This window comes from Balearica regulorum, chromosome 6, assembly GCF_011004875.1.
Source record: "Balearica regulorum gibbericeps isolate bBalReg1 chromosome 6, bBalReg1.pri, whole genome shotgun sequence".
NCBI classification, from domain to species: Eukaryota; Metazoa; Chordata; class Aves; order Gruiformes; family Gruidae; genus Balearica; species Balearica regulorum.
Window position 1 is genome coordinate 14027894 of NC_046189.1, and position 14012 is coordinate 14041905.

Below are 14012 nucleotides of genomic sequence, written 5' to 3' on the forward strand. Positions count from 1 at the left end.
TTTTCCTGGAAACATAGCTGCAGGAAGAATGAATCACCAGGTTGAACCTGTATAACCAACTGAAAACAAAAGCTCAGACTTCTGTGCCTCACTGTTTCAAATAATGGGGGGAAAAATAGGCATCCTGTTTTGAAATCCACTGCCAGCTGACAGGACAAAAATATTGCACGCGTGATTGTCTTTTGAAGCTGACAAGTAACATAAGACTATCACCATTTAAGGGAAAAAGCCTGAAGCAAAACAGTAGTTAAGGAAATAGAAAATTCCAATGTTTTGGGGAAAAAAAAGTAGCCAGTGAGGTTGTTCAGAACACACAAGGTGGATTTTTAGTAGCCCTAAATTTTCACACTTTTACATCTTCTCTACTACCCTTGGCTAGCAGTGAATACATAAAAACCAGGGCCAGGAGCCTGTGTTGCATAGCATAAGGACAGACTGCAGTGCTGGTGTCATTGATTAAATCCATCCTTTTGCCTCTGCAGCAATCTAAGATGTCATTACAGGCAATGCAGAGGCTTCTTGGCTAGGATGTGAGCATCTGGATCACTGCAGGGATACTGACAGCACGAACATATGGGAGTTAATGTTTCTTTACCTTAGCTTCTCTTTTCTGATCCTACCTTCATTTTGTCTTAAGGTAAAATAAAGATAGCTTCACAGTGATCAAAGGCTGAGGTAGAGTTAATGGAGACTTACTACCTGAGAAGAGAATTCGAGATATGCTGAAGCCAAGAAAGATGGAGGCCTGCAAAGCTGTACTTTCTGTGCTCTTGGGCAGAGGGCTGGCAGAACTACTCTTTTGATGTACCAAGTGTTAGAAATAGCTGTTACTGCAGGTAAGTCAAATTGCACGTGTAAGCCCTGCAGTGAGTTTGTTTAGGGCAAACTTTTAAAGGTTTAATTCCAACCCTGGGCCACCAAAGCCTGGAGGGAGGCTCTGAGGAGCACTTCAGTCGTGGTTTAGCCCCAGACAGCAACTAAGTACCACGCAGCCACTCGCTCACTCCTCCCCCTTCCCTGGTGGGATGGAGAGAAGAACTGGAAAAAAGAGGTAAAACTTGTGGGTTGGGATAAGGACAGTTTAATAGGACAGCAAATGAAGAGGAAAATAAGTAAGAAAATAATATAAATAATAAATAATAAAAGAATATCAAAGCAGGTGATACACAATGCAACTTGCTCACTGCCCAGAACCCAATGCCCAGTCGATCCCTGAGCAGTGATTCCCCCCTCTCCGGCCAGCCCCCCCCATTATATACTTAGCATGACATCATATGGTAACAAATACCCTTTTGGCTAGTTTGGGTGAGTTGTCCTGGCTGTGTCCCCTCCCAGCTTCTTGCGAAAATTAGCTCTATCCCAGCTGAAAACCAGGAGAATTTCCTATCAGTTTTAAGGTACCTGAAAATGCTTAGACTTGGCTCTTGCTTCTCCATTGTCTTCTAAGTAGTGGAGAAGACAAACACTGCTGATACCCTTACAAATAACACTAAACCCCCCACACTTTTTGTAACCTTGAATTCTGCTCGGTTTTAAAAGGTAACCTTTGCACTGAGGCAGATGCTCTTGCATCTTTGTGAATGCTATAGCTGTTGTCTGCCTGTCCATATAATTGTTTTTAAATTAGTCCTTGTTAACTAGGTTTAAATTAATACAGTGCATTGCTTGCACTGTCGTTTCCTCTCCAATTATATAGCACTGCATCTAGAGAGCACATCAGAAATTTGGCCACCTAACGTTAAGCCTCTAGATCTATACTGAGACTCCATAAAAGGGTGGTTTTTGCAGCATTTTTCCCCTGCCCAGTATCCCACACGCCAGCCACATGCGTTACCCTGGCCTACAACCATCAACCAGCTGCAAGGAGTACAGAAGCTGCTGGCGGAGGAGGGAAATCACAGCACTGCACCATGATCTCCCTGCCACAGCCCCACACTCAGTGGAGCACTGCTGCAGCAGCCCTTCCCAGTATCCACCCGTGTGCACACCAATGCCCACTCACGTGTCAGTCGCGCTCTGGTGGCTCAGGGACTCTCCTGTCACAAGACCCGCCATGTGGCATCTCGTGGCCTGGAAGTCCATCCACTGGAGATGTGGGTAAGGCTGTACATCTGGGAACACCTGAGAGTGCAGTGGTAAATGGCGGAGGCTTCCAGCAAATGAACTGCAGCCGGAACTGCAGTGGTTGCTTGCGAAGAAGAGCTTACTCATTTTGCTTTTTGTTCCTTAATTAAAACTTCAGAATAACATCAGCTTTCAGACCTGTAAGACCTTTGAGAGATCAGTCACATAATTCCACTAAAAGCTAAGTGACATTTCTGTAACAAGACATTTTAAAAAACGTGGCGATTATGTATGACAGTTTATCAAGATGTGAGGTTGAAGACGTGAATGTAATGTTACTGATGGGAACTATTCCCTCTTCAGACGCTCCAGAAACTTCTCGTGTTTCAGCTCAAGCATTTATGAAATTATATATCTTCATATTTTTGATCATTACTTCCATTGTTTAATGTAACTCTGTGTGTGAAGGAAATGACACGCTAGATCAGACCATACATTTACTTCAGTATTTAACATTTTTGCAAGGATCTTGCTGAAGCAGCAAGTTATAAGGTCTACTGATAACCCATCAGTTTTTGCAGAAAGTTAAGTTTTTATTTTTAATTCACCTCATTGGTTCCGAAGATGATACAGATGACTTCAAGCTGAGGCTGTCTTGATTCTGCAGCTGCAAGCTGTCATCAGCCAAATTAATCTCTAGTTTATTCCCTTTGTATTTAACAGCAGGTGATTCACTGCCCCATCTATCTCACTGGTGTCGAGAATCTGGAAGCTACTGGTGAAGATGAAAATTTTAAAAATGTTAAATCATTTCACTGCTAGTCATTTGAATGGCCACTTACGGTGACACTTAGGGAGAAAGATCGCTTTCTTTTCTGGGTTTTTCTCCAAGCTTTGTGTTAGCTTGCGTTCATTTGGTTGATGAAAGCTCTTGGCAAAAGAGCTATTTGTCCAAACTTTACTTCAAAGACAGTTTTCCTATTTCAGTGGAATGACAACCAGAAGTAGCTGCTATTTATTTAGAGAGGAAAGGATTAAATGTGTACGACCAGAAGTTTCTACACAAATGTAGAACAGAACCATTTGGAATAAGGCGTTGCTGTCAGGGTTATCAACAACGCAGGTTTCTAGATAGAGTTTAAAAAAAAAATCAGATTGTTTCTATTTATACCTGCCTTTGCCTTGGTAACCAGAGACTGCGTGAGGGATGCAGTATTTTCCCCACATCACGGATGGTTCCAAAATCCATGCGCAGCCATGCGGTACATGCAGTGTCTGCAGAACTATCACAAGAACTGCCACATGCATTTATAAGAGAGGATTTTAAATATTAAGCAGGAAAGAGAAGATTTCAGAAAGGGAGGTATATTAGTATAGCTTTGAAATAATTTGCTCTCGTTTCTGTGTCATCTACTTGATTCTTTGATCTTCTGAGTATTACAAGGACTATTGCTCTTAAACACTTTTTCTTAGTTACCCCAAGCAGCTTACCTGCATCTGAGGTAGCAGGATTTACTTATAGTTGGACACATTATGACTTTGCTCTATCAACTAGCTGAATAAGGTAAGAGTGGAGTTGAATTGGTGTTTCTTTATACTTTTACTCATTCTTGCTTACCTTAAAATCAGCTATTCCCTACTTCGCAAGTTTATCTGCAGCTTACGTGCCCTTGTAGCCTTCTGCAGTGTTTAAAAGCTGGACCAGGCTATGTTCTTGCAGTTTTATTGTTGTGCTAAACTCCTGCCCTGCTGGGAGAAAAAGCATTTCAGTTCTGGGCAACTGTTTTAGCCATAATTCTTTGTTGTTGCATTTTCCTTATCCTTTTACTGTCAGGAAGGGTGGAACAAACCAAGTCTCTTTCTCTGTCACTATAATACTTGGGTACTGTACCTTGTTCTGGTTTCGGCTGGGATAGAGCCAATTTTCTTCCTAGCAGCTGGTACAGTGCTGTGCTTTGGATTAGGATGAGAATAATGTTGATAACACACTAATTTAGTTGTTGCGAAGCTTCTCATACTGGCCTGCCAACCAGAAGGTGGGGGGTGCACAAGAAGCTGGGAGGGGACACAGCCAGGACAGCTGACCCAAACTGACCAAAGGGATATTCCATACCATATGATGTCATGCTCTGTAGATAATCGGGGTTGGCCAGGAGGCAGCATGGCTCAGGAACTAGCTGAGCATCAGCTCCGGGTGGTGAGCAATTGTGCTGTGCATCACTTGTTTTGTATAATTATTATTATCGTCACCATCATCATCATCATATTATCTTCCATTTCTGTCCTATTCAACTGTCTTTATCTCAATCCACGAGTTTTACCATTTTTCTTTTTGATTCTCTCCCCCATTGCACTGGGCGAGGAATGAGCGAATAGCTTTGCATTTGTTTTAGCTGCCTGCTGGGTTAAACCACGGCAACCTTCTTAGAAAATGGATTTGGAGAGGGGAAAAGCAGGTAAATACAGGCTTAGAATGAATACGGGGAATCAGGGCCCTTATTGAACTTCTAGTGGACTTGCTTCCCTTTTAATAGCTTCACTATCCAGTTATGATCTGGAAAGTAATTTCTACTCTTCTGTATAAGGCTCACAGAAGTCAGTGCCAAAGCAACATTAATAGGAAAGAGGGGGAAATAGTTCTGGGAAGCGGAGCAGGATTGGTAGAGAACCTGCTGGGCTCCAAAGATACTCAGAGATGCCTGACTTATAAAACCGCATTCTTGGGATAAAAGCACTTGCTGCATTATCATCTTTGAGAACAAATATATAAATTTTAACATACAGCTTGCTTTCACTCCAGTTGCTCTTTTGCCAGACCCTAGGTCTCATGAAATACTGCAGGGGAAGAAAACTGCTCTGGGCAGGGGAAAGAAGGCAGCTGGGAGCACTGGAGCCCTGCCGCGCTCCTCCACGTCTCCTCGGCTGGAGATCCCAGGGCTGGCATGTGGTGCTGGAGGTGGAGGCAAAAGCTTTGTGCCTTTTGGGAGTTTCCCTCCATTTGCCTGATGGTGTAGTTTAGGCATAGTGTAAGCGATTCAAAAACTCATCCAAGCAGAGTTCTCATTTCAAGTGTAATCACTCTCATTGCTTTTCCCACACTGCCTATATAAATAATTAAAAAAATAATCGAGATAATAGCACAAGCAGTTTCAAACTCTCAAATGCAGGAGTGGTGGCAAGGGACCAGCACTTTAGGACATAAAACCACAATAAGCTTAATCATCGTACCTGCTCTGGCATGTTTATGCGGAAAAGTCTGAGTTGCCATAAGACAAGTATGAACTGGTTTGGGACAAGTGAAATTCTGGTTTCCACTCCCCTACAGTAGCAGAACCCTAAAAACAAGCTTTAGTTCCTGCTACCCCTGTGCGGCCTGTAATGCTCCTCCGCAAAGGCTTTCATGAATCTTGAGCCACTCTGTTGAAATCAACAGCTTTCAGATGTAACCACATTTGCTTTCATCTGCCAGCCAGATTTGCTGCTCCCTGTGAGAAAGAGTGGGGATGTTTTCTGGAGCTGGTTACGCTCCCCAACTTTGAGGGCCAGCCTTGCCCCGTCACTGGTGACACTGGGAGCTGCCGACCTGCACAGCCACTGGAGATGGCATGATGCTCCCCTGCCCCACTCCCCCACGTGTGCTCCTTCGCACATGTGGCCTGGCCCTTGCAGGGGCCGAGGAGCACAGCTGGAGGTCCTGCACCTTTTGGTGGAATTCTTGCAGCAGCGCCTCCAGGCAGCCAGAGTGCAAGCGCTGCCAGGATGCTTCCCCAGCCCTCCCATGGCCTTTAGCAGTCTTTGGAGGAAGTTCAAGTAACTGGAGATGGAGACACGCAAAGGAGAGGAGCACTGTGTTGTTTTGCCAAACAAGAGATTAAATGGAGCCAAAGGTGAGAGAAGCCCATGCACAAACAATGCCACAAGAGCGTTACCACCACACCACCACCCGAGAGCAACTTTTGCTGTACTGCCTTGGTCGATGCTCTAACCGAGATGCACAAGTGTTGTGTTTCTGTGATGGCTACTCAGTTATTGAGGGACTGCTTCCAGGCTGGTGACACGCACTTGCAGAAACAATGTTCACCATGCCAGCAATGGAGGACAAGGCTGGTGGGCTGGACAAATGCCTTGCCTTTGCACTGACTTCCAGAACCCTGAAACAAAAGCCATGAGCTGGAACCACAGAGAAGCTGCGGGGACAGCAATGTCCCACAGGGTGTTTTGCACCTCATACCTTTTTGCGTGGCACGTAGGTCTGAAAATGCAAGCAGCCCCCCCCCCCCCCGGCCGCAGCCTCCCGCAGGAAGCAGTGAGATACTTTTCCCCTCCGGGATGCCCCGAGGAGCTCCCAGGGACGGGCACAGGCACAGCCCTGCCCCAGCCAGCGGCCCCCCAGTGCCATGCACCACGCTGCCAAGCCCGTGATGGCCGGCACCAGCCCCTGGGCCGCCGGCATCGCCCTGAGGACAGCCATGGCCTACACTCTGCCTTACCCCCGCCCCGCCGTGGCTGAGGGGCAGGAGCGCTCTGGAGACCTTCCAGTCCCAGACTCATCCCTCTCTACCCGTGATTTGATCCCCCCCCCGCCGGGGGAAGCCGCTGAGCGCCGCCGGCCACGCCGCCGTTCCCCAGCCGGGCGGCGGCCCGAAGAGGCCCCACCCGCCGCAGGCTGCGGCACTGGGGACCGGGCCGGGCGCTCCGCGGCGGCCTAGGGCCCGCGACGCGTGAGTAGCGGGCGGACCGTGCGGCGAGGGGCCGGGCCCGGGGCAGAGCCGGGCCTTTCTCCGCGGCAGCCTCGGGCCTTCCCCTACCCTCGGCTCGGCCTCGGGCGGCGGCGCGGGGCGGAGCGGACCTGGGCCCGGCGGCGGCGGCGTCCAGGGCGGGCCAGGGGGAGCGAGGCGCTCGGGGAGGGCCTTGCCGGCGGCGCTGGCTCCCGCCCGCCGGGCGCGGAAATCGCGGGAGCGGTGAGCCGAGGCGGGGAGGGGGGGCTGCCGCTGCGCCCGCCGAGCCCCGCCGCGCCGCAGGAGGCGATCGGCCGCCGGCGGGATGGCCTTGGTCCCCTACGAGGAGGGAGCTGGCTGGGGAGTGCGGCAGCTGCACAGCCCTTCGGCCACGTACCGCTTCGCCAGCCACACCATCCGGGTCCGGCAGGACTGGCGGCGGCTGGGGGTGGCGGCGGTGGTCTGGGATGCGGTAGGTGTTCACACCGAACGAAATATTTCTGTACTTGATGGCTTCCTGTAGCGCTTGCCCTAGCTTTCAGAATCACCTTAGAAAATTATTCAACCTTGAATTGTCAAAGGAAGGCTTTTTTCCTACTTTTATTTTTACAAAAAGAAAAAGTTAAACTCTGCTTTACCTTTTTTTCTCCCCCCCCCCCCCCCCCCCCCAAGAGATGCCAGAGGAGTGCAAGGGAAACAGGCCACCTTAATCCCTGCATGGCCAGTGCCAAATACAGGAAACATTCCGGGTAACTCACAGAACTCTCACCCATTTCTTACCAGTGGCCTGTGATGTTTGCTTAACGCCCTTCAGAGCACAGCACGGATCCTGCAGCTTGTAGCGCCAAGAAGGACTGCTGATAGACTTTATCTTGGGGATAAGAACTGTTCAAAACAGAAGGGTTTGTGGCAGGCCAAAGGCTGCAGGTTGCAGTAGTGCTGTAGGAATCCAAGGGCTTCCCATGGTTGGGTCTCTGTCCAGACACAAATTGCACTTTTACCTCTAGTTTTAAAGAACAAACGTAGCAATTTTAGCAAGCTCCTCAAATGAATTGGCACATAGGGCTGTTGGTCTTTCCCGACATTGACTTTGACAGAACTTGCTACGGAGATTGCTCCTGTTATCAAGATTGCTGTAAAATATAACACATTAAATATAACCAGATAGAAGTGTTACTACTTTACTTTCCCTGTGTCGTTCCTGACCGCATGCCAGTGTTGTGCAGATACCTTTTGAAATACCACACAAGATACTATGAAACCTTATCCTGGACTTTCGCAATACTGAGTTCATTCACGAATGTGTGACACCCCCCAGCTTTTCCTTTCCAAATGCAACTCTTTCTGCCTCCTGTTAGGTTTGGGGATTCATGAAGCAGTGTTACTGTGTCCGAGTTGTAGCCTCTGTGGTTCTTTTTTCCTTTTGTCTGTAAGAGTCTTCCATAAAACTCATAAAAAGAGCACACGTGCACACAGGAGACAGAGAAGGGCTGAACAAAGTCTTGCTGCAGACCTGAAGTGCCTGACCCTTCATATAACCTCTCAGTGTCAGTCAGAAATCTTGTGTTCAGTATGACTGAAATGAGCCCTGTACTTAATTTGTCCTTGTCTCTTGGCTTAGGCTGTTGTCCTGAGTGCCTATCTGGAGATAGGAGGCATTGATCTCAGGGATCGGTCTGTGATTGAGCTGGGAGCTGGAACTGGATTGCTGGGAATAGTGGCCACATTATTAGGTAAGGGTGTTTTTGTTTGCTTGTTTAAAGCAATTTACAACTGTAGTAAAACTAGCACTTTTACATCTACATGCCTGGTATAGAAGTTAGCACCACAGCTACATATGTGAACTGTGATGTTTCCTGCCTGAGTCATCTTCCTTTCTTGTTAAGACTTCAGAGCCTGCTGCGTTATTTATTGTAGCGGTGGTGCCACTGCCGTTTACTTTATAGTGGGACCCTGTTAAGGCTGACGTCTGTTACCATGGTACTCAACTCAGCAGCATTCTGTTCTGCAGCTATTCTCCCCCAGGGAGCAAGTGCTGCGCTTGCTTGTCTTCCACTTGTCCTCATATGCAGCATAGATAAAGCTCCAGACAGAAACCACTCTCTAGGCTTGTGTAAGCCTTGCTAGCTGATCTTGTAGACAGGGAAACCAAGGTCTGGAGAAATGAAGTGATTTGCTTGTGATCTGTCTGTGGCTGAAGCAGGGACTGGGTACTATGTTAAATTTGTGCTAACTGTCCCAGGTTAATTTTGTAACTCAAAGCTCTAGTGGCTGTAGAAGGTGCCTACTGAAATAATACAAGCAAAGCAGTTTGACAAAATACAATCATGCCATGCAAAATCACACAGGCATAATTTTTGTCTGACCTGTGAAAGAGGCTCTCTAGCTGCCTCTGTCCTACTGAACAAATATGGAATTGGAGCAGGCTCATTGTAACAATCCCTGTAACTTACTCTTGTCACCTACGGAAAGGCAGAAAGTAACTCCTCTACTAAGAAAATGCACTAAGAAAAAGCTCCAGAAAACACTTTTTGTTCCTTCCCCAAATTAATCTTCATGTGGAGTGCACTTTATATTCTTAAGTGACTGACGAAGGGTAGGATGTATTTAAATTGTGGGCTTTTTGCTTGTTTTGTTCTTTTGTTTGTTTGTTTTTAATCAGGCAGCTCAGGGGAGTTGCTAATGTTTAACAGGAACTAGGGAGCCTGCTTGACTTAGAGCATTGTATTCCAAATGCTGTATTTATGGACATTGACTATTTGTCTGACATACATTTCTGTACCGCTTAGGTGCTCGTGTTACTATCACAGACAGGGCGGCAGCACTGGAGTTCCTGGAGTCAAACGTACAGGCTAACTTACCTTCTGAACTACGTCCGAGAGCTGTGGTGAAGGAACTGACTTGGGGAAAAGACCTGGGTAACTTCCCTCCAGGAGCATTTGACTTCATCCTGGGTGCAGACATCGTTTATTTGGAAGAAACTTTTGCAGAACTGCTTCAGACGCTAGAGCACCTGTGCTCAGAGCAAACCGTGATTCTTCTTTCCTGTCGTATCCGCTATGAACGGGATCACAAATTCTTGAAGATGCTGAGAGACCGTTTCTCTGTCTATGAGATCCACTATGATTCCAGTAAGGATGTTCATATCTACAAAGCACAGAAGGGTAGTCGCAAGGAGGACTTTTGACTCTATGCTTTGTTAGTAAATCACCGATGCTGTTCAATCCTCCCCTTGTTTCTACTCAATACACTTGTTCCTAAGCATATAATTGCAGTTTTGTAATTTCACTGGCTTCTTGTTCTGGTGGTCTTGTCTGATCACTTGGTCTGATACAGCTGATCTGCGTATTGAACCTCTGCTTCATTTCTCAGTAGAGTTGTATAGGGTCTTCCACTGACTTTTTATCAAATTTAATTTTTCAAACTGATTTAAGTTGCAGAAATCTCCAGGCATCAAAAATGGCATCAAAAGACCTGTTGTTTAAAATCAAACCACACTTATTTTTTGTGGGAAACTTAGAGTGGGGTTTTTTTCCCCCTTATCACTTAACTCTAGAAAAGGGGATGAAAAGCTAAGACTCCAGCTCTAAATGCTTTAACTCTTCAGGGCTTCTGCATCTTAAAAGTTGTGGTAAAAGAAGCCACTTAAAGGGCAAACCCAACAAAGGCAGCTGCTATAAAGTTGTTCTGTTGCTGTCACTGCTGAATTGAAGAGGCATAGGGGAACAAGAACAAGATCTGGTGGGGGGGGGGGTGGGGGGTGGGGGGGGTGAAGGGGTGGGAGGTGGGTTGGAAATCAGTATTGCAGAGTAAGCCAACTGAGAAATCAGTGGTGTTTTTACCTGACTTGCAAGCGTGGAGGCTGTGCCTGCAGTACTGAAGCAGTCATGGTTCTTGGGTTGTCTCTAAGAAGGTAACTTTCCCTTGCACAGATCAAGGCTCCTTGCAGCAGGTACACATGCACATGTGCCAGCAGGGAAAATGAAACAAGGAGACTCAAACTGTTCTTTAAATATCAAATCAGTCCTTGACTCTCAAAGTACCGCTAAATAATGTTCTACTTTCTGCCTTTGTTTGTGGCTCACTCTGTCTCTGAGAGCTGCTATTTAGGAGAGGAAGGTGCTGCTGTAAAGTCTTTGTAGCTGGGAGACTACTTATTCTTGTATTACTTGGGGCAGTGTCTAGATTTCAGCATGCTTTCTGTGCACAGTGGTAGTTAGACACTGTTCTAAGTAACTGATTTCCTACCTTGAGCTTGTAAAAACACCTCTGTGTGTTTATCCCACAAGATCCTAAGAAAAATGCTGCAGCCTGGAATCTGGCTCACACCAGCAGCAGACTTCCTTCTCTTTCTAGTGGTGGAAGAATGAAATTGGTGAAAACAATAGGCTAAGACAGCTACACTTCTAAATGGAGGAATTGCTATAGTACTTTTTTTTTTTTTTGTGGATGTGGAACTTTTTTTTTTCCTTTAAACTTAACTTACAAAGCCCCAGGTCAGGTTCAGGTTTTAAGAGTGTGCGTGTCTTTGGCACTGGCAACAGCAAACATCAGCAGCTGCTTTGGGCCACGGACATTAGGAGCTCTATATCACTTCTGCTTCCATCAAACTTGCTAGAAAACATGCAGAGGGCCTGTGGTCCAGCAGCGATGTGCAGACTGTAATCTGGAAGTGACACATTTATCATGAGCTCCCATGAATGAGGCAAGGTCTTGTGCTTCATCTTGCGTATTTTCAGCAAAGTTTCCTGCTTGACTCTGGACTCTGCCTAAGAGTTGCTGCTCTAAACACTCGCTTACAACAGTATCCTCAGAAGCCACATGGTGTCACTAAAACAGTACTTACGCAGCTGGCTGGGAATTTGCAGTCTGAAACTAGAGTTGAAGTCCCTTTCAGGGAAGGAAGACAGCACCTTTAATTAAAAACAGAACATGATGTGAGGTTTAATGTGCCAGACACGGGCTTCTTCTGTCCTGTCAACTGGGTGAGCAATGGTTCAAAAAAATTATGAGCTCTCCCCACTCTCTCTCTGGTGCTAGTTTTTGGAGTGTGGCTGTAAGTTCTCACCACCCGTCTTCCTTTTCATCCTGACTGGTGTTTCCTTCTCTTTGAGCTCCTCTGTGGTCACTGTATGTTAGGCTCTCCCTGGGCTGAGGCTGGCAGAAAGCAGCGTGCTGGTGCTTGGGCCTGTGAGTGCACGTGAATTGGTCTGTGGGGAAAGCTTGCTGCCTGGCTGTGCTCGGCTCTTGCAAGAGGCTGCAGCTGCAATACTGAGAGCCTTAGCAGCTTGCATTGTTGCTGTAGTAGGAACATGCTTAAAAAGCCTGCTTAAATAGCACAGAATAAAGCCCAGTGTAGTGCAGAATAATGCCTAATGCATCAACCTACACACTTTTAAGAAGGACGCTTTGCTCCAGGCCTTGCTTTGACACTAAGAAAAGTTTTGCATTCTTAAATCAGTTTGTGTCCGTCTCTAATCTTTAACAGCTTTCAGTGTCTGTTTCCCCATTGCTGCTGTTACAGCCTGTAGCCTTCCTGTGAGACCAGGTCTGGCTTCTTTTGCTGTGTTGCTGTTGCACAGCAGCTGTATGCAAACCTGAAGGAGTATGTTTGAAGGTTGAAGCAATGCTACTGCCTCTGAGTAAATACTTGTGAGGCAAAGCATGAGGTAACACTGGCAGTTCAGGTGAGCGCCTTGTCCCTGACCTGCAGAGGTAAGCTCTTGGTGACCTCTCCCCAGCTCTGCAAATGGCACCCCCTCAAAGGGACACCTTCTTCTCTGACTGCTACTGGGGGTGGGCGCTCCTTTAGACTCAGGAGACCAACACCAGGAATATTGCAGTTTGGCCACCACCACAAGCACATTAGTTCTGGTTGATTTTTAAGCTACAGTGTTTAGGGGGCAGGCACGAACCGTGAGAACGTAACTCAGCTGAAACCTACAGCCCATTCCCGCTGGGCAGTGCTAACACCCACCTGCGCCAGGCAGTGAGCAGTGCCTTCTGTTGTCCTGGGCTGGGCTTTGCAGCTTTCTTGTATTCCCATCACACTTAGCTTCAGGGAGATGTCAGGAGTCACCACACCAGACACGCAGGAGAGAAGTAGCAGAGGTGTAATTGCCCAGTGAGTGAGCACACAGAGAGCAGCCCTCCGCGATGACACCTGCGAACTCTGGTGTCCCGACTGAGTGGTCCCAGGTGAGTTTCTGCTCTAGTGTGAGATGATGCATGGTAATGCTTCAGTGGCTGTCTGGCAATCACACTACTGCCCTGCCTGAGCACTCTGTCACCCTGTTCATCCCAGCACTAGAGAAGTCAGTGTGATTCTCCTTTGGGTGGTTCCACTGCATTGGTTCTGTTTTGTAACAGATGAACTCATCTGTAGGGAGGATGTGTTAGGGCACGGGTCCCTGAGTAGTGGGGCAATGCACAAATAGTCTCTTGAGAAATAAATTACTCACCCTAGGGAGAGGATCCAAGTCACAGGGAAATGACCAGATAAAAGACGTGAACATGCTGTGAGATTGTGAAACCATCCCTAAAACATGCCATTCTGCAAGGGAACAAACTTTTCTAAAACATCATTGCAACTAAAGTCACGCTTGATTAATATTAAGACATGGAGTATGAAATTCAGCTCTGTATCTTATGAAGAGCTTGAAGGTGCAGCAGTGTCAGAAGAATCAGGTTTACCAGCTGACCTACTGACTGCACAGAGCACTGTGTTACCCGATTCTTTTCAGTGTTAAATTCAAGCCAAACGGCATTTTTATCTGATGGACAAACCCCTGTTTAGGATTCTCCCTCGTTACTGACATGTAATTTTTCTCAGCAAGTACGTGAATGGCATTATGAAAACGCTCTGTTGTGAAAACCACAAAATCCCAGCCATAATGAGCTGACCTCACTGCTTCCCCTTGATTTCACTGGAGGTGTGTTTACCTCAGTGCTGAATTTGTTCTGGCTTTCCTCCCAGTGTTTGGATCCAGCCTTGCAGATTACATAATCAGGTTGCGATCCTCGCAGTGTTTGCTGCCTTCTGCTCTGCTCTGTTATTAACATCAGTAGTACATGGTTTACAGGAATGCTTAAAAGTGGGAAAAACAGCATATTTAAACTGTGAAAGGGAAAAGTCTTTCACACATTATTAAACAATGGAACTAATTACCACTGGAATGGATACTGAAAAGCAGGTTTAAAAATATCAGAGGTGGAATGTTTTTCAGGACT

The 14012-nt window shown here is 46.8% G+C and overlaps 1 protein-coding gene and 1 long non-coding RNA gene across 2 annotated transcripts; one reads left to right on the plus strand and one right to left on the minus strand.

Moving 5' to 3' along the window:
- Nucleotides 1–1085: 1085 nt before the first annotated feature.
- On the minus strand, nucleotides 1086–13278 carry LOC142602335 (uncharacterized). Its single transcript, XR_012836055.1, has 4 exons — nucleotides 13244–13278; nucleotides 12760–12993; nucleotides 6296–11695; nucleotides 1086–6215 (listed from the first exon to the last, which is right to left on the minus strand). It is a non-coding gene; the product is annotated as an uncharacterized LOC142602335 (long non-coding RNA).
- METTL21A (methyltransferase 21A, HSPA lysine) lies at nucleotides 7108–10051 on the plus strand. The gene is made up of 3 exons (XM_075756393.1): nucleotides 7108–7254; nucleotides 8404–8515; nucleotides 9572–10051. Exons 1-3 carry the CDS (start codon nucleotides 7108–7110, stop codon nucleotides 9967–9969), a joined length of 657 nt encoding a protein of 218 aa, XP_075612508.1. The 3' UTR covers nucleotides 9970–10051.
- Nucleotides 13279–14012: the final 734 nt, after the last annotated feature.